Source organism: Gymnoscopelus microlampas, assembly GCF_963454915.1.
Source record: "Gymnoscopelus microlampas genome assembly, chromosome: 16".
Taxonomy (NCBI): Eukaryota; Metazoa; Chordata; class Actinopteri; order Myctophiformes; family Myctophidae; genus Gymnoscopelus; species Gymnoscopelus microlampas.
In genome coordinates, this window is record NC_139953.1 from 32,001,774 (window position 1) to 32,021,773 (window position 20,000).

General features: G+C 42.5%; 1 protein-coding gene across 1 annotated transcript in view; it reads right to left on the minus strand.

The window, feature by feature from the left end:
* Nucleotides 1-20,000, minus strand: part of lama2 (laminin, alpha 2) — a 278,412-nt gene that overhangs the window by 186,873 nt on the left and 71,539 nt on the right. Inside the window, exons 4-7 of the mRNA XM_084082844.1 lie at nucleotides 11,810-11,861; nucleotides 9,042-9,232; nucleotides 4,780-4,959; nucleotides 1,990-2,079 (exon numbers count right to left, since the gene is read on the minus strand). Coding sequence (XP_083938970.1) covers nucleotides 1,990-2,079; nucleotides 4,780-4,959; nucleotides 9,042-9,232; nucleotides 11,810-11,861 — 513 coding nt within the window. The remainder of the gene's footprint in view (nucleotides 1-1,989; nucleotides 2,080-4,779; nucleotides 4,960-9,041; nucleotides 9,233-11,809; nucleotides 11,862-20,000) is intronic.

The window sequence follows — 20,000 nt, forward strand, 5'->3', positions numbered from 1 at the left end:
GTCTGGTGTTCCACCATCTTTAGACTTTACTTTAGGCATTCTTGACTTCATTCTCTCAAATTTATTTCTGTGTGATTTCTGTGAGCAGAAATCACATGTGTGACTGCAGGCAGAGCCATCATGCATGCAGTCATGCCTTATATGGGGATTGGTGGGGCAGTTCCCTATGGTAATTAGGATGCTAATTAGGATAGGTGGGGCGTCTACCTATGATAATTGGGATTAACTGCTGTTGACTAAATGCAGCAATATTATTGATTTATTTTTATTTTACTTAATTCTTGTATGCAGATGTTCAATCACAGTTACAGTGCAGGGATTCATAGGTTACATTATCAAGCATCATATTCCATTCCATTCATGAAAGTCCATCATTGTTAGTGGAGTCATCTTGTTGGGTTCTATATTCAGTCCATGTCTCCCATTTTTCGAGGAATAGAGTCTCTAGAGATCTCAAGTTATGAGTTAGTTTATCCATTACAAAGATCTTCCTCCACAATGTTCAGCCACTGCTCACAAATTGGAGGATCTGCTTTGTACCATAGCCTTGTAATTGCTTTTTTACTAGCTGCCAATAATACTTTAACTAGGTACATATCTTCTCTTTGTGTATTATCCTGTGTCAAGTTTGTTCCCATGTACAGTACAACTCTTGTTTTGGGTATCTCATAGTTTAGTTTCTTGTTTATCACAATATTATTGATTTCATTGTCACATTTCCTGTTATGTTTGCAGGCTTTTGAGGATGTTTAATCACTTTCCCTTTTCTGTGCATTTCACAATAAGTGAACATTTACGCGAAAATAGCTGATGTACAACCTCACAACAATGAGCATGCAGATTACATTTTCTGCCAACAGATTTGGTTTATAGAGGGGAAAAGGGAAGGGGCCAAGGATCGACCCCTGGGGGACCCCGGTCAACTAAGTATATGCGTTTATGTGTTTCTTTCTTCTTTTTTCATTATTTGGCGGTTAAATAAAGATGTATGAATACATTTATGATGACCCTCAGTGACAGAGAGTGTGACAGCTCTCTTTTTTTAAAGTGTATACTGGGGGGGGGAGAAACGTGACATCACTGATTGTCAATGACATCATCACCAAGGGACCGAGCCAGGACTGTCACATCTGGGTTCGACTTCACGGTTCAGCCTCGGGACACGCAGAGGACGGAACAGTGTCAGTGTGAGAGAACGAGCGTGTGTGTGTGTGTGTGTGTGTGTGTGTGTGTGTGTGTGTGTGTGTGTGTGTGTGTGTGTGTGTGTGTGTGTGTGTGAGTGTGTCTGAGAGAGAGAGAGAGAGGGACAGAAAGGGAGAGAAAGAGAGATCAGTGAAGGGTGTCTGGTTTCAAACATGCCGCAGTTTGAAGTGACACCAGAGAGACATGCCGCTTCACTCTGTCATCCGTGGCCCCTGCGGGCACACACAGGCACACACAGACACGCACGCACGCGCGCGTTTTCATTACTATACTTGTGAGGAAATTAACATTTTAAGACAATGATTTGAATGCCATTTTTTAAGAATTTAGCAAATTTTAACCATAAGCCAATATCAGATCTACAAGCTGCTATTTGTACTTATTTGTAGGCAACCAAATACAAATCAGGCATAATTCCAATAATTTTTTTTCTCACAATGTCTCAAATTCTGCTATACTTGTGGGGACATTCGGTCCTCACAAGTATATTAATACAAGCGCGCGCGCACACGCACACACACACACACACACACACACACACACACACACACACACACACACACACACACAAGGGAGGGGGGTGAATGAAATAGATGGTTGGATATGAGACAGCAGAAGAACAGCCTGGGGGCTCAGAGGTGCTCTGCTGTGTGTCTGTTCCACAGAGTGAGACATGACCCTAACAGAGCACAGAAGAAAGACACATATATAGGTCCTCCACCAGGAGAACAGAGCTATAGAGACAGAGAGACGGGGACAAAGCAGACAGACAGTTAGTTGTCTTACCTTCGTAGCTACGTTCAGGGGACACGCCTTGGCGTGGCCATAGCAAATACACATTCCTCCCACTGAGATGTCCTTGATGGAGTAGTAGTACTGAAGAGAGAGAGAGAGAAAACATATCATGTTAAAAAAAGTGGTTCCTTTTCATGTAAAGGAAAAACAGATATTCAAAGATTTGCACGCCTTTGATGAGCCCCGTATTGACCCCCGTATTGAGGTTGTCATCAATGTTTGTGGACAGACATAGAAAACAGACTAGAAAATGTGCACCACTCAAAAACCACACCCTGTGTGAAGAGAGTGGTGCCTTTGATGAGCTCCGTATTGATGTTGTCATCAATGTTTGTTTATTGGATAGACATACATACATACATACATACATACATACATACGGACACACTGACAAAGTCAGATATAGGAGTGGTTGGCACCACTCAAAAATAGCAGATCTACAAGCTCATAGCGCGGCACTCTGTGCCGCGCTATGAGCTTGTATATCTGCTATTTTTGAATAGCCAAAGCAATCTAAAACGACAGAGATGCGTTCCCGGTTTGAATGGGTCAAGGATTAATGTTTTGTGTAAAGCACTTTGAATTGCCTTGTCGCTGAAACGTGCCACGCAAACAGCACCAGCCTATTAGCAAGCGGAAGAATCACAATATTGAATCAAGACAATTTGTGTTTTTTTTCGTCACTATGCAAATATCGCGCTTATTCACACACATCACATACACATGGCATGTACAGTACGCTACGCATGCATTATGTAAAAGAAAATCTGCATTCTCACTTTAATGCCATCTTCATTACTGCGGCATTTCCCTATCGTTTCAATGCCGCTGCACTTATTCTTCTCATTTGCATACTAGTACCTTATTATGATAAATATACCTATTACAAAATACTGAGCCTAATCTTGTTTGTGCTTTATGGAGGGTGGGGGTTGGGGTAATAGGCTAAATTACATTTATGGATGCTTTTTTAAACTGCGTTTTAGCAGTGTTAGAAGAGCTCTTATTAGACTGCAGGAGGAATTCAAAGGAAACCCTAGCGCTGTGGGACACATGCTATAAATACAGTACAACATAAATGAAGGCCCTACTTGATCATACTACAGTGTCACACAAAAGTATCAAAAGCAGATCTACAAGCTCGAAATGCTGCACAAAGCGTCGTATTTTGAGCTTGTAGTAGGGCTTTCACCAACTAGTCGACTAGTCGACTAGTATAACCACTAGTCGACCTTGTTGGTACTAGTCGAATAGTTGAAAAAACATTTTTTTTATTTTTTTTTTATTTAATTTTTATGCTATAGTAATGGCCCATCTTACTATTATTATTATCCTCCTGACTTTATTTTTTATCAAAAGGGGGTCAAAAGCATGCCCAATAAAAGCCTATTATTGGGCAATGGGGATCCTTGGAGACGCTGCTGTGGTGCTGTGCTGCTGTGCCAGAAGCGCTTCCCTTAAAACGCCATAAAAATAAGGGCAGGAGGATAATAATAATAGTAATATAGTAGTAGGATGGTATTAAAACAGTGCCACCCAAAAAAACAATTTTTTTTTTGTATTATATATATATATTTTTTTATTTCGACTAGTCGACTACCACTGGGTTAAATTAGTCGACCTGTAAAAATCTCTAGTCGTGAAAGCCCTAGCTTGTAGATCTTCTACTGTAGCTATTTTTGAATTTAAATCATGAAAAGTAAAGAGTTTTGGACATATGAGGTTTACAACCGACAGAGAGGATAATGCTGTATACAGAATACAGTATACAGTGTTGTATTCTTCACAGTAAAATCCTCAGTGTTAATCTGTCCATTTGTAACGCTGAGAGTATACGAATGTCACCAAATGTTACATTTGTACACTCTCGGAGTTAAACTGATACTGAGGGTTTGACTGTGTGTATGCTGTAAATCAGGGGTCTTCAACCTTTTCAGGCCAGGGACCCCCAAACTGATGGGGTGATGGAGCAGGGACCCCCTACTTCGTAGGGTAGGGGGTAGGCCACCACATATATCGTATATTTATGTATAAAATTGTGTTTATGTATAAACAATTAAACATGAACAAATGGTTGCCTGGAGCCTGCTCCTACCCACAGGTTGTCCCAGTAGGTGTGCAAAAGACCTTTTCTTTCTCTACAAAATATGTATAAACATACCATGTTATTGTGCATTCAATACTAAGCTATTCAAATATGTCATGTTATGTTTAAAGACATATTGACATTTTTGAAGAAAAAAAATAACAAAAAGTTTTTAAAACGTTTTTTTTTTTTTTTAAATCAAACAACAATTTCGCGAACCCCCTGCAGTACCTCCGCGGACCCCCTAGGGGTCGCGGACCCCCTGTTGAAGACCTCTGCTGTAAATCATACGAAGCTTTTCAGGGTTAGTTTAAAGTGCGATACCGTTGTTAGGGTTTTCTCACTATGTGTGTAATCTGTGTATAACAACATTAACCCATTATCTGTGTCACTTTAGATTTCTTTGGCTATTCAAAAATTTGGCTATTTGGGGGAAATTTGTGCAAATCTCTGAATATATATATATATATTTCTTTCTTTATTTTATTTGAAAATAAATCTAAATATTTTAGAATCAGAACCTCTGGTCTTAATGGGTTAATAAACGGAGGGTTTAAATCCCCTGGAGTTGTTTCGGAGAGCAGAAGAGAACAGATCAGGTGTGTGTGTGTGTGTGTGTGTGTGTGTGTGTGTGTGTGTGTGTGTGCGCGCGTGCGTGCGTGCGTGTGTGCGCGTGCATACGCTGTCGCTCTCACCCTTCTCGTCACGATGGGATCTACGTCCCTGGGGTCGCTCAGGGTCAAGGTCATGAGGTCGGCGTTGAGCGTTCTGATCCGCTGGAACACCAGTCTGATGTAGCGCGCCGACGTGAAGTTCAACAGGGTGGGGGAGGGGTCCTCCGCGCTGGGCCGACCGTTGATGAGAGATGTATGGATCTGGATGAATGAAGAGAGAGAGACAGAGAGACGAAGAGAGAGAGACAGAGAGAGAGAGAGAGAGAGAGAGAGAGAGAGAGAGAGAGAGAGAGAGAGAGAGAGAGAGAGAGAGAGAGAAATAACAGGTTGAAGTTGCATGTTGAAAAGGGACTGAGGAGGGGTCATCAGGCCCTGTGACAAACATTAATTAATTATTGATCTGAAATGGAGGAGAGCGTGAGAGAAAGAGAGCGAGAGAGAGAGATAGAGAGAGGGGTTAATCTATAAAGGCCCGCGTTCCCAGAATACATTTTTAGCATAAAGACTTCATTGTGGCGGGTTTCAAGTGGCAACACACAATCTACTCCAAAAAATCAATGACGTGACCGGAATGCCAAATTCTAACTACCTACCGGTATAGCTTTAACCACTTGAACCCCAGCCTCTACATGTGGGAACATTAGCCAAAAATAGCCGATTTACGATCGCGTTGCGACGCTTTGTGAGCTTGTAGATCAGCTATTTTTGCCGAAGAGATTTGGTGGAAAAAAGTGGTCCAAGTACAGAGCCAACTCAGGTCCATTTCACCAGGTCTAGAGGGTTTAAAAATGGAGATACAGGATTTATCTCTCTGGCTCTCTCAAAGCCGCAAGCAGCGATGACCGGGTCCTCGCACCGTTATTCATGTCGGACACACTGTGCTGTTACCACGGAGCAACATGATTCCAAACATACGAGTAGTGTGCAACAGTATAGTGCGTAGCAAAAAATCCTGAAGGGGACGTCAACAAGTGTCATTTGGAGCGGCGGACATCTTGGTGGGGGATAAACAGGTTGACTTAACATTGACTCCCACCAGTATGTCTGCATGCAGCTACTATGCCACGCCCCCCGTGGTGACGACACGTTGCCAAGCACTATAGGGACAAACTTCCACCAGTCACCGGTGGTGCTAAAACTATGATTCATGCTGCCATTAGGAGGCGCTGTGACTATAATTCCACCTAAATGTGTTCAGGCCGCAACTCTTAACATGTGAAGTTTGGGTAGTCTCGTGTGGCCAGAGTGTTGCCTCCCACAATTTTCAAATGCTTCAGGTCATCAAGCGATAAAGCGGATGTGAAGCCTCTTCCCACTTCCGTTTTGTAGCAGAAATGGAAAGATCTGCTTTTTTTTTTATCAGGAAAATGCAAATCTTTCAATACATATTTAAAGCAAACATTTTTAACTAAAATCTTTGCTTCTGGGGGTCCCTGGAACAAAATATTTTGAGATGGGGGTCGGCGGCCAAATACATAAAATTGTGGTGGTCCTTGACATGAAAAGGTTTCAGCACCACTGATATAGCAACATACATTTTTCAGAAAACTGTAGACATTAAGTCATTTGTTTTGGCCTCAGGTCTGATATGGGTTAAGTGGTAAATAAAGTCTGGACTTGACAACAGGTCGGCGCACAGCAGTTGTTTTTTTCCAGCTCTCAGGTGTATAAATGGAAATACACAGGGAATGGAACCTTCAACAGGGAGGGGAAGCCCTGGTAGCTGGTGGCAATGCTTTGCTCATACAGACCTGCAGGGTTATTGCATTTACATTTGACTCACCACCACCAGCTCAAATGTATAATAAGGGTCTGCCTGCTGCCAAACTGCCTGTTTGTGGCTATAACTGTGCTCTAATGGAGCCGAAACCACCTGATATTTGTAAGAAAAGACCTGCAGACGGCACACTGACCGTGTGTGTGTGTGTGTGTGTGTGTGTGTGTGTGTGTGTGTGTGTTCCGGGGAAAATTTGACAGGTGCGAGCTGTACACTTGGAAGTAACGATGGGGATGGTTGTGAATGTGTGTGTGTGTGTGTGTGCGTGCGTGTAAAGAGGAGCGAGGTGACATTGGGAGTGTGTGTGTGCCGTGCTGTGACACATCGCCTACGACTCATTATGGTTTCACTGTGATCACACTGCTAGGGAGCTGTCAACCGCACACACACACACACTCACACGCGCGCACACACACACGCGCGCGCACACACACATCGCTCCTTGCATCTCAGCTTGCACCCCCTCTAGAGCTCCCCCGCAAGACTCATGCACAGAGACGAGCACACACACACACACACACACACACACACACACACACACACACACACACACACACACACACACACACACAAACACAGTTTGACAGGCTTTCACAATTAGGGGCTTTGAGATGCTTAAAGACCTGATTATACCGGCCGGACGGACGCATATGCGCTACTGCAGTGATCCCATACATCTGACCACTCAACATGGCAGCGACAGGAAAATATACCATGTCATTCTTTTAACATTATATTTTTTGTTATATTGACAAAAAAGTCTTTGTTTAGGAATTATTTGGGGGCCCACTGGCAATACTTTTCTCATGATCGTTTCTCTGTAAACATTCTATATGATACAGCAAAAAATTGCTTCTGATAACAATTTAGGCTAGAAGTGGGCCATGTATTGGCTCAATATTAATTCATTTCACATTGTACAACAGCTACAGTTTAACATTTTCAGGACAAAACGGGATCATTTTGCTAGTATGAATCTATGTTCTGTTGCGGTTCACCTGTGTACGAATCAATAAAAGAAACTTTACAAACACATGCCATCTGTCACTGTCACTCTTCAAATGCTTCTTTTTTTTGGTCGCCAAGTTACAGCTACCTCCAAGTCGTTAAATGTAGCCAGAAGCCCCTGGATATTAATGATATGCTGGTTGCTTTGCTGCTTGTAGTCGTGTGTGTGTGTGTGTGTGTGTGTGTTAGTCTTTTTTCCTCTCTCTTTTCATTAATGCCAATTATAGAAGACTGTTCTCTCTGTTCGTACTGAGTGGGTTTCGCTTTCTCACGCACACTCATACACAAACAAACACCACCCACAAACACACACACATAGATGATCAAAGTGACATGAATGTAAAAACCATAGTGTGTGTGTGTGTGTGTGTGTGTGTGTGTGTGTGTGTGTGTGTGTGTGTGTGCGCGCGCACACGTTCATGTGTGTCTGTCTGCATGCATGCGCGCGCTTGTTCAGAAAATCAACAACCAGTATTCCTTCTAAAACAGTTTTTCTACTAAGCTTCAAACAACATGTTTTAAAACATTGAAGATACTGCAGCAGTTAGATCACACATGATGATGTGAGCAGTTGGAACTCTGTGAAGCCGGTATTATTTTCATTGAACTTGTTGATGTTTCTGTTTACACTGTGTATGTGGACAGTGAGACTTGTGAACAGTCTGAGCAAGACTATGACCCCACTGAACTGCTCCTATATTGAGCAGGTTGATGCAACAATATAAGATATATATATAGGTTGTTTATGGGTGCATGTAAGGCTTTGGATGAAGGTGCTACCTACAGACCATTTACCATGATGTGGTAATTAGTAGAATGTTACCGAAATGTCCGTCACCATGACCACTTAAGTCATACCTTGTGTGAATAGTGTGATGACACGGTGTGGCGTGAGTTTGTAGATATGCTTTTTCCTGGTTAGGATTTTTCCTTTTTTTTTACAATAATGGGTTGAAATGGTTGAATGTGGCCAAACACAGCACACACTCATTTATCAACGGAGCGTTTAAACCGGCGTATATTTTTCCATATATTCGGCCGTACACCAACGTCTAAGTCACATTTATCAACGCATCCTACACAGCTGATCAGAGCGTACATTTGGTCCCAGCCTTGATAAATGTCACGGCTGAAACCAAGCGTCATTTAAATAACACGCCCTTAAATATTCTCAAAACGCCCCAATTTTACGACATGAAGATTGAAGAACCAGAATACGACCAAAGACATCATCATGAAAAGCCAATAAGAAAGTTCCCCCCGCTCGCCTCGCCACACGCGCACACGCCCCCTCTCTCTCACACACACACACACACACACACACACACACACACACACACACACACACACACACAGCTGTGTTTTTCAGAACATTTGGCCACCTATTTGTGATACACTTGTTGATAAACTGTACTGTACTTAAGGCTGGCTGACAACCAAACCATATCAAACTAAACCAAACGGAACTAAAGTCCATAACTTGTAAATGCTCCGTTACCTCTCCATTCTCCAGTGGGTGAATTCTTGAATAGAAGGAGGTGCAGATGACTTCGTCGTCTCTGGTGTAAGACGGGGGTCCGGTTCTGGGGCTGATGTTGAAGCGGGTCAGGCACTCGGTTTCCGTTATGGCATAGTACTGCCAGGGCTCATAGGTAACGCCATCCAACGAGCGCTCCAAGACCCAGTTACCTGTGGGGAGGGAATAATAGTGAAGAGGCAGACAAAGCAAGAAGCCACTGATGAGATGCCTCAGAATGCAGAGTGAAAACAATAATGGAGAAAAACAAAAGTGCTCAAGTCGGTCCAGTCAAACTGTAAATAAAAACTGTTCATCAATGGAGCGTTGTTGCCAGCTACAGTATTTTAATAATCCAGCTATGGTAAGCTCTGCATTTGTGAGCCAACATGCACAATAGCAGCCCTCTAAGACCGGACTCAGATATTGCACTTTCCTTCACACTTTTAGATCGGGCTACAGTGATATGCATATCTTGAACAATGCAGACACATCAGCAAATAATGAGCTATGATGCTAACACGAGCTTTTGTGGTAATGATGCCTGTGTTGCTGAGTTGTGCTTGGTGTAGCAGCTGCAGTATAGCAATAGCAGAGGACAGGCAGGTTTTTAAAAGTTCTCTTTATTTCTGTACAGTACCAGAAACCTATAACATTAACCTGCCATGCCAACGGCAATATTATCACTAATAGTTGTCACCACACAGAAATAATATCCAAACAGAATAAGACAAAACAACCTGCCAACCTGATATCACATTCCCATCCCAGCTCAGAGACTAATTAGTTTAACTCAGGCCAGGTGTGACTGCTTAAATCAGCCATCACCCTCCTTAATGTCTACTTTTGTGGGGACTTGAACAATGGGCTAGGAAGGAGTTGTGATCGGCGCAACAGTGTCAGTTGAGCTGTGTAGCACGCTGTGATTGGTCTACCTTGGGGGACATAGATACATACAGATAAACACTGTTGAGATAAGCACTGTACAGATAAAGCCTGTTCAGTGTGCTGTGCACCCAAAAGAATATTCTCTCATTGCTGGACCTCAATATGCAGTCAGCCAGTGAGCATACTGCTGGCCTGGGAGACACACAATGCGATATAGGCCTGCAGTAGTTACACTGAGCAGATTTTAATAGCACAGTTAACCGGGAAAGCATCTGTGTCATTTTACTTTGGCTACTCAAAAAATAGCAGATATACAAGCTCATAGCACGTCACTTTGTGCCGCACTATGAGCTTTTAGATCCGCTATTTTTGAAAAATCGTGAAAATGTGTGTAAATCTTTGAATATGTATATATTTTTTTAAAGCGAAACTTTCTTTGCTTCTGGGGGTCCCGGGAACAAAATATTTTGAGATGGGGGTCGGCGGTCAAATACATATAATGTTGGGGATCCTTGACATGAAAAGGTTGGAGAACCACTGATATAGCAACATGAGTTTTTCTGAAAACTGTTAACAGTTTTTAGAATCTGCCTCAGGTCTTAATGGGTTAAGACAAAAAACATGTGAGATAGGTCAGAAAATTGAGAGAAGAAAGGGAAGTCTGCAGACTATTTCTCAGCTCCCAGTAGAAAAAACTATATTAAACGTTGTGGCAGTTCACCCTGCCACTGACAACACATAACCACATCAACGCTACACAAAACACCATATACACAATAGCCAGGTAGCATGCTAGGATAGTTTGGTGGGTGCACACACTAAACTCCATTTAACAGCTTTTAGTACGTTCCCTGTATTTGTTCCTTTAACACATAACATAAATGAGTTCACAACACAGGGTTAAAGGTTAAATTGTTCTTTATTTTTAAGTTGAAGGGAATGTTTTTGGCAAATGTTTGACTGTTTCTTTCTTTCTCTTACCACAGTGCTTCCTGGTTCTGTTCTGGGCAGTGACAAAGGACCCGAGTATAGCTGCAGGCTGCCTTATATAGTGCCTGTCTGTTTGTACTGTTGTGAGCATGCTCAGTCCATCCATTCCTGAATCATACCAACTGTGGGTTTGAGTAAATTGGATATTCTATTTATTATTATATGAATTATTATTATTATGGGAAACCATTGTAATGTGATAACACTTTAAATGTGTTAAATGTGAATTGTAATGTCTTTAGACATTGGAGAAATAACTGGTTTGTGTGTAAATTGAGGAGTCAATTTAAGATTGGTATGGTCCAGTGGGAGGGGCTTAGCCTTTAAAAGAAGGGTGCCTACCACTGCCCAGGCAGTAAGTGAGGGGCTGCAGTAGAGAGCAGACCTAGCGCCAATCAAGCCAGTATTATATTATTTTGTGATTTATTTTGTTTTCCATGGACTTTCTGAAAAAAGGTGAATAAAAACACTTGCTTTTGCATCAACGGACTGAGTTTGATTCCAGTGTTTTTGGCATACTGGGACAGAGTGTGACAAACGTTTCAACCCAAACGGGTCTTCATCGGGTCAACAGAGACCATGTGCGGACTTTCCTTTTCTCCAGTGTACATACTGTTGTCCAGCACCTGTACAATTATATATTGGGCTTTGGATTCTATTTCCATAAGCTGTTGGTCCATCAACCACATCAGTCACAGCCATAATGGTAATTCACATCCAAAGCCATCACGAGACAACGAATTCTACTGTATGCCGATGTAGGTTACAGTATGTTGGTTAATGGTTACTTGTTCACACACGCTATGTATGTTATTTGATAGACATAAACTGTACTGTTTGCTTGTTCATATGCAACAGGAGCATTACGGTACCTGGACGAGGTGAGTTGGCTGCCTTTATAATCACATAGGCTATCTGGAACACCTGGGGGAAAGAAGCAGAGAGGAGAAGGAGAGAATTAAACATTTAAACCCTACACATTTCATTTCATTGACCAGGGTCCCCAAGGGGTCTATCTTGGCCCCCTCCTTTTCCCACTACAGCTAATCGTGTCACCGAAAATATTCAATCCATAAGCTCAAAACGCTGCGATGCATTGTGAGCTTGTAACACTCTGCAAATGTTTGCCTATTTTCACCAAAATGTTTAGCTATCGTGACATACCCAGAATATGGATCCTAGGGTTCATGTGGTTAATTATGAGAAACTATATACATGATATACTGATACAAAATGGTACTGTATATATTATTTACAAAAATGTGAATCTAGCATTTCATCAATGGAGCAACCCTCTAATTGTACGACCTACAGAGTTGTACAGTTCCAGAGTTATAGGCCAAACCGTAAGGTTTGGGGTGTAGTGTCTTCCTTGGCCTACTAGGAATGTGCATACAACGTTTGACGCCAATAGGCTCTATGCACAGCAGCCATATTGGGAATGAATTGGGCCTCTTCTTACTTCCTTCACGGGTGTTACCAATGATACTAATTAAGGCTCTGTTCCATTTAGTGTGGCATAGTGGTTGTCTTATTTTCAAGGACCCCCATAACTCTGAGAGTGTACAAAAGGAACCAAATGGACCCGTAAGGGTCCATTTGGTTCCATTTGTACACTCTCAGAGTTACACACCCACCATAAGGGGCCATTTGGGAACCAAAATGGAGTGTTTCTAGTAAGCCAACATGCACGATATCAGCACCCTACCCAGAATGGAACAGAGCCTTCATTAGTATCATTGGTAACACCTGTGAAGGAAGTAAGAAGAGGCCCAATTTCTTTCCAATATGGCTGCTGTGCATAGAGCCTATTGGTCCAGCGCTGGCCAAGATTTGCTGCGCATCGACTGATAGACGTGCCGAAAACATAATCTCCATCTCCCAGGCTGTCCCATCCTGCCAGAGATAAATATTGACTTTCACTTCTGTCAAAAAAGTTGCACCTTAAGTCGTATAAATGCTATTTGCACCAAGGCGTTAACCCTCGACTTCCGCAGCCATTGTTTGTTCCGCTCATTCATTCGTTTTTGGACATTATCATTCACCCAACGCCAGGGGAGAATGGGTTTCTTGTTTATACGTTTCATCTTAATAAGGAAATGCATTGATTGGAGGTGCCCCAGTGGTTCAAGAATGAGTCCAGGCATTTTACTCATTACTAAAACTATCCAAAGATGCCAAATAAACAAGCCCCCCTACAAATCACAGACTGTATCAAATATAACAAAATATCATAAATGATACAGAGCCACTTCCCTGACAGAGTGCCTGGATTTTGATTTGAATGGGAAAACATTTTTTATGGCCCAAAGGGCATGGTTTTGACATCAGACTTAGGTACTTTATGCAAACGCCGGGATGCTACATCATGTTTTATCTGATCACTCTTTACTTCATTTAAGACTTTATTATATTTAGGTGTCCACCCTTTGGCTTTCCTTTCGAATCACAAATAATTCCCAAGTTGTTTACAGTTTGAAAAACGTATTTTTGATTGCTGTTTATAACCCCATGCGTGTTTTTTTATTGTACACATGTTTGTGTGGAGTGTTCGTGCAGTCCAGGAGATGAAATGGGTTAGGGCACTCTTTGTGGAACACATTTTTTTCTTATTGCCCTGCTCAAATGATTGAGCAGTTCATCAAGGTGCAACAAAGAAACACGTGCATGCCAGCAGCGTTTTAAAGTGGACCAGTACAAAATCATTCTGACTTCCTTATGGCTCCCTTCTATTGTAAGCTCGAACTACAACTCACTTGCTATTAGTATGAATTCTCTACTGTTTCCCTTTTTGTCCGTCTTTCAAGAAGAAATGGCTGACGGCAAGTTTTAGAAATGGTCTCCTGCCAACACAGCCAGGCCAGCTATACTCAATACATACTAAATCCAGTACAGGCTTTTTTGAAATGTGCCCAAGATCAAAAAAAGGTTCATATCCCCACTACAGCATCTAGCAGCGAGTGTTTTTAACGTTCATTTATCATTCAAAGCCAATGCCATGCATTTTCCACTAATTCAATCAGTCAAACAAAATCAACCACTCGATTACAAGTGATGAATCATTTCTGACAGAGAAAAGGATTAATGAAAAGATTAGAGGGGGAAAAAATACTAAAGCAATGTTATTGAAAAAGTTTTCTTGGAAAAGAAAAAGAAATCTTGCCTGCAAGACCTTCTTTTTTTTGCTGTATACCGTGGTGGAGAAAGTCAAAGATTTTCTCGTACTTAATATACATATAATCTCCTGCGCTCTCCCAACTCCGCAGCTCATAATATGAACGTGTGCTGCAGGGAATTGGGAGTCTGGCTCTCAACCTATGTCACATGTCACGCTCTTCCTCTACGACCCGTCTTTGCCTGGCTGCTGTATGTTTGCTGCCTAATAAGGCGGCGATGCAGAAATCCCACATGCAAATCCAGACGGAACGTCAAAGTTAGTTGAGTTAGTTAACCCATTCAATCCGGGGACGCATCTCTGTCATTTTAAGATTTCTTTGGCTATTCTTTTGAAAAATCGTGAACATTTGTGCAAATCTTTGAATATATATATATATTTTTTAAAGCAGACATTTTTAACTCAAATCTTTGCTTCTGGGGATTCTACAAATGTTGTCTAAATCCTAGTTTTTTGAAGAAAAAAAAATATGTTGCTATAATCAGTGGTGCTCAAACTGTTTCATGTCCAGGACCCCCAAAATTATACAAATTTGGCAGCGGACCCCCATCTCAAAATATTTTGTTCCAGGGACCCCCCAGAAGTTGTAACAGAGTTAAAAATGTTCGCTATGGAAGAACACATATTCAAAGATTTGCACACATTTTCACTATTAAAAAAAAAAAAGCAGATCTGTATATCTGCTATTTTTGAATAGCCAAAGAAATCTTAAAATGACGCAGATGCGTTCCCGAACTTCCCCGGTCTAACTGGGTTAAAACTTGGCACGCTGGCTCAGTGGTTAACGCTGACACTTCACACCAATAACATTTGTCTTGCAATCCCCAACTATGGGGGAGTTTGTGTGTGTGCTTTGAGTGCTCCCACGGCCCGAAGAAGGTCCAATTAAATCCAATTGGACTCTAGTTGTGAATAACAGTGTGACTGTTTTGGACTGCATTTGTTTGGATTTGCCCCTGTCTAACAATCTGGCACCTTTATAATTGTGTGTGTCCCCATTAGCTGATGTGGAGGTATTTGCTACATACGTATAATTATGTGCTCTGCATTTACTCATCCTCACTATTGGTATAGGAGCAGTGGCTGCCATTAACCCTTTAAGACCAGGGACGCGTCTGCGTCGTTTTAGATTTCTTTGGCTATTCAAAAATAGCAGATATACAAGCTGGTAGCGCGGCACCGAGTGCCGCGCTACCAGCTTGTAGATCTGCTATTTTTGAAAAAACGTGAAAATGTGCAAATATATATATTTTTTTAAGCGAACATTTTTAACTTAAATCTTTGCTTCTGGGGGTCCCTGGAACAACATATTTTGAGCTGGGGGTCCACGGCCAAATACATAATTTGGAGGTTCCTTGACATGAAGTCTGTGAACCATTGATATTATAGCAACATACGTTTTTTTTTCTCCAGAAAACTGTTAGGATTTAGAAGACATTTTGTAGAATCGGCCTCAGGTCTTAATTGGTTAACACGGCACCCAGGTAGCAGTTAGGGGTTAAATGTCTTGCTCAGGGACACTTTGACACATAACTCTACAGTAGATTATTCTACCCTCTCTCATCTACAGATGCCTATTGGTAAATTCTGTGCACTTAATTGGTATAGAATCCGTGACACCCTGCACGGTGTGACCAACAGTGGCACGCACAGACATTTTGAGGGGCAGGTGCTCAAGTAAATTATACTTTTTTTTTGTTTACTTGGTCTGATCTTTATGTGATATGATTTTTCTTTTTACCATAACCACTCGAAACCTGGGGTATGTGTAAGACTACGCTCAGCAACCACCCTCGTTTTGAAAGCACCAGCCCAGGATTCTAATTGGGCGAATAAATACTTAACGTTCAGCCTTGTGTGTGTGTGTGTGTGTGTGTGTTCCTGTGTGTATGTGTGCGTGTGCTTTTTTCCCTCTACTATACCTCTTTACCAAAAATAGCCGATCTACAAGCCCACAACGCCTCGCAGCAGGGCTTGTAGATCGGCTATTTTTGGCTAAAGTTCTCCTCAGAAAAGGGATGCTAGGTTTCGAGTGGTTATGGTAAAAAGAAAAATCATATCACATAAAGATTTGGCGGATTTTAGAGGCGAGAGGCGTGTCTAGTACAGTACCATAGCTTGGGAGGACGAGAACGCCCGTTCAGAGTATGGGAAAGTATCCCCATTGGCTTAAAGGACAGCCAATGATCGAAAACATGTTGAGAATATGTCGAGAAATGACTAGTGCTGAGTCTCTTTATAGACCCGCATTGCATGCTGGTAAAAAATCAAAGAATGAAAAATATAAAATGATAAAAATAATAATACAAATGTAAAAAGGGAAAATAGCTGATCTACAAGCTCACAGCACGTGAGAGCGGTGGGACGGGGTGTGAGCTTGTAGATCAGGTCTGTGTTTTTGCCGTGCAACACTGTCGTAGCACAGTATAGAATATAGGGGGCTTAAGCAGTTAAAAAAGATTTGTTGTGGATAAAAAAGCTTTGCAGAGAGACATCGGAGAGCAGCTGCCGTGCGTGTCAGAATGCAATGTCCTGTTAGTCTGGTACAGTATGTCCTTGTAATGGTTAAGCCATTCAATCCGGCGGGAACGCATCATTTTTTTGAATATATATTTTCTTTGTAACTGTCAAATGTCTGAAATGTCTGAAAAACTATTGTTGCTATATCAGTGGTGCTCAAACTTTTTCTTGTCAAGGACCACCCAAAATGATGTTTTTGGCCAGCGATCCACATCACAAAATGTTGTTCCAGGGACCCCCCCCCCCACAGAAGCAATGATTTGAGTAATACATGTTGTTTCAAAATGTATTCAAAGATTTGCACACAATGTGCAAGACTTTTCAAAAGTAGCAGATCTGGCCTGGGGCGCGGCGAGGCGGTCCAGGCACCCTAGGCGGTCCAGGCACCCTAGGCTGCAAAGCCAGCCTGACAGCGTGTCGCGGGTTCAAGTCCCGAACCCGACGACCTTTGCTGCGTGTCACTCGGACTCCCCATCTCTCCCCCCATTTCCTGTCAGTCTACTGTCCTATAAATAAAGGCATAAAAGCCCATTTTCTTTAGGGGAAAAAAATAGCAGATCTGCAAGCTCGTAGTTGTAGATCTGCTATTTTTTAATGGCCAAAGTACAGTATAAGAATAATGGTTGTAGCTCCAATCTAAAATGACACAGATGCGTTCCCGGTTTAAATGGGTTAAGTGTCTACCGTTGGGTCTGTCCCTGGCTGTATTGTATGGAGCTCATGCTTGTCATGTTTGTTTGTACCGTCCTGTATATCTATTCACTGGGGAGTTTTCAACCTGCATGTCGTTGCTGTCGGGGTGGAAACCTTGTATGACCAAAACTATTCCTTTTTTATAATGACTTAAACAACATTTTAAAATAGTGAAAATCTACACGCTCACAACGCATCGTAGATCTGCTATTTTCACTACTTTTGCGCAACGCTCTTGTCTGACGAAGAAGGGCATTCATTAAGAAAAACATAAAAAAGTTGAAATATGGAGATACGTGGTTTCTGCCCGACGGCAACAATATACAGTAGAGTGTTCTATCTTCTACAGTACACAGACCTGGCAGTCTGCGGTTTCTTTGTTTCTCAACCATCCCCACACCAGGAAAAACCTTGGAAAGGTTGAGTCTCACATCCTCACCCCGTCAGTCCCATATCCCACAATGCAACAGTAAAGAACAACAGCACTATAGCTGAGGTATGTGTAAGGCTACGCTCACCAACCACCCTCGTTTTGAAAGCACCAGCCCAGGATTCTAATTGGGCGAATGCATACTTAACAGTCAGCCATGTGTGTATGTGCGCGTGCGCATGTGTGTTCGTGTGCGTGTGCGTGTGCGTGTGCGTGTGCGTGTGCGTGTGCGCGTGTGTGTGTGTGCGTGTGCGCGTGTGGGCGTGTGCATGCGTGTGCGTGTGTGTGTGTTTGTTTCATCTTTCCCTGTCCTATCCTGACCACGGTGTTAGGCTACATTGGCACACAGTTCAAATGATGTACATGGGATGGTCTGGCCAAGCAACAATAACAACGGTACCCTGGGCATTATTGTCTGCATCTCCACTGAAGGGAATCTGGCTGGGTCAAGGTGATGGGTTAAAAGACAGACAGACAGACAGACAGACAGACAGACAGACAGACAGACAGACAGACAGATAATGGATGACAGATGAAATCTAACATTTCTCCCTTACTATTTCTGTCTCTCACCCCTTTTCTGTCTCTTTAACTATGTCTCCCTATCTTTCCCCTTTTTTCATTTGACTCCTAATATCTCTCTCCCTTCACCCCCCCTCTCTCTCTTTCTCTCTCTCTCTCTCTCCTCTCCCTTTCTTCTCAGAATGTGGGAAACAGTGTCACATTGCAGCAATTAGAATAGAGAGAAAGTTACCCAGAGTATCAGAATGTGTGTGTGCGTGCGCGCGCGTGCGCGCGAGAAAGAGAGACTGAGAGAGAGAGAGAATGTGAGAGAGTGCATGTGCACGCACATGTGTGTATTTCAGTGTAACCTTATACCAGTCATTCAAATCTCTTACAAAGACTCAGTGTTGAATACAGAAAATAGGTTGGTGTGTGTGTGCGTGCGTGCGTGTGTGCGTGTGTGCGTGTGCGTGTGTGTGTGTGCGTGTGTGCATGTGTGCATGTGTGTGTGCGTGCATGCATTCTCAGCAGTAGCTTTGAACACAGTGACAGCTTCACGAGAGCTAAGCAGCATCATCAAGTAAACTGATGAGCGTCTGCACGCGCGTGTGTGTGTGTGTGTGTGTGTGTGCGCGCGCGCGCGTGTGTGTGCATTTGCATGTTATTGGTCTAGAGGTTTGCTGTGTGTCAGTGAGTGTGTTTTGATCAGCTGTGGATCAGAGAGAGGCTTTTCGCCTCTAAAGGCAGCACAGCGTCAACACATAAACAAACATAAAAAGCGCCGCAAAAAATGCTGTCCGTCATTCCAGGACAACATTTTATCACATGTTCTCAGACCCGACATCGTTATTTGAAAAGGTTTCAAAGCAACTTGTCAGACAACTTACAAAGGAGTACAAAGCCATCTGAAACGCATGATATTGTCACAAAACAAGCGTTACAGTACATGTGTCAGTTCCGTAAAAGGATAAAAACCTAAAACTAGACAAAACAGAAGATTTCAAATATTGAAATGCAATGCAAGGTAAAATCGCGTGAAAGGCTTGTTATTTTTTTGCAGTGCGCTAAGAGGTCTGAACGAAGTCTTAAGCAGAGGATCAGTCGGCGTTCATTTTGACAGCAACTTTACATAATAAATGTTACTGATGCTTGTGAAGTGAAGTCAATGACATAAAACAACTGGGGGAAAAAAAGAGAGAAATAAAAACACATCTGTTTGGTACATTTCACTGATTCCCAGTGCGTTTCCTGACTAAGGGCTTTGGAATGGACTCAAGCAGTCTCATGTTTTCCTCACTTTTTTCCTAAAGCTTGTTTCGTAGAGACTCGTCAAATCAAACCTAATCCTGGTGTGAGTGTTAACACCACGTCTTACATCTAAGGAAAAGCATGGCACTGGTCCTGTCTCGTGTGTGTGAAGAGTGCGTGGTACTGACGTTTTGAAAACAAGCATCTGAAGCCCAATTTATATACTCTGTCCTATGACAGTTTAGCACAGAATAAAGCCAATTTAAGGCCTTTTCACATGTGGGAGCAACACAACAATTTCACGGGAGTGCGTCCGCTTGTCGGCACGCCTGTCAGATTGCTCGCGTCTCCCTACCTGCCCCGCTTGCCTCTCACCGAAAACGAATTACTAGACGCGGCGGTAATTCCCGTGCGGAAAAGGCTTATAAATCTGCTATTTTCGTCGGTGCGACGCGGCCATACGACGTATGATACATTTAGACACGAGACATGT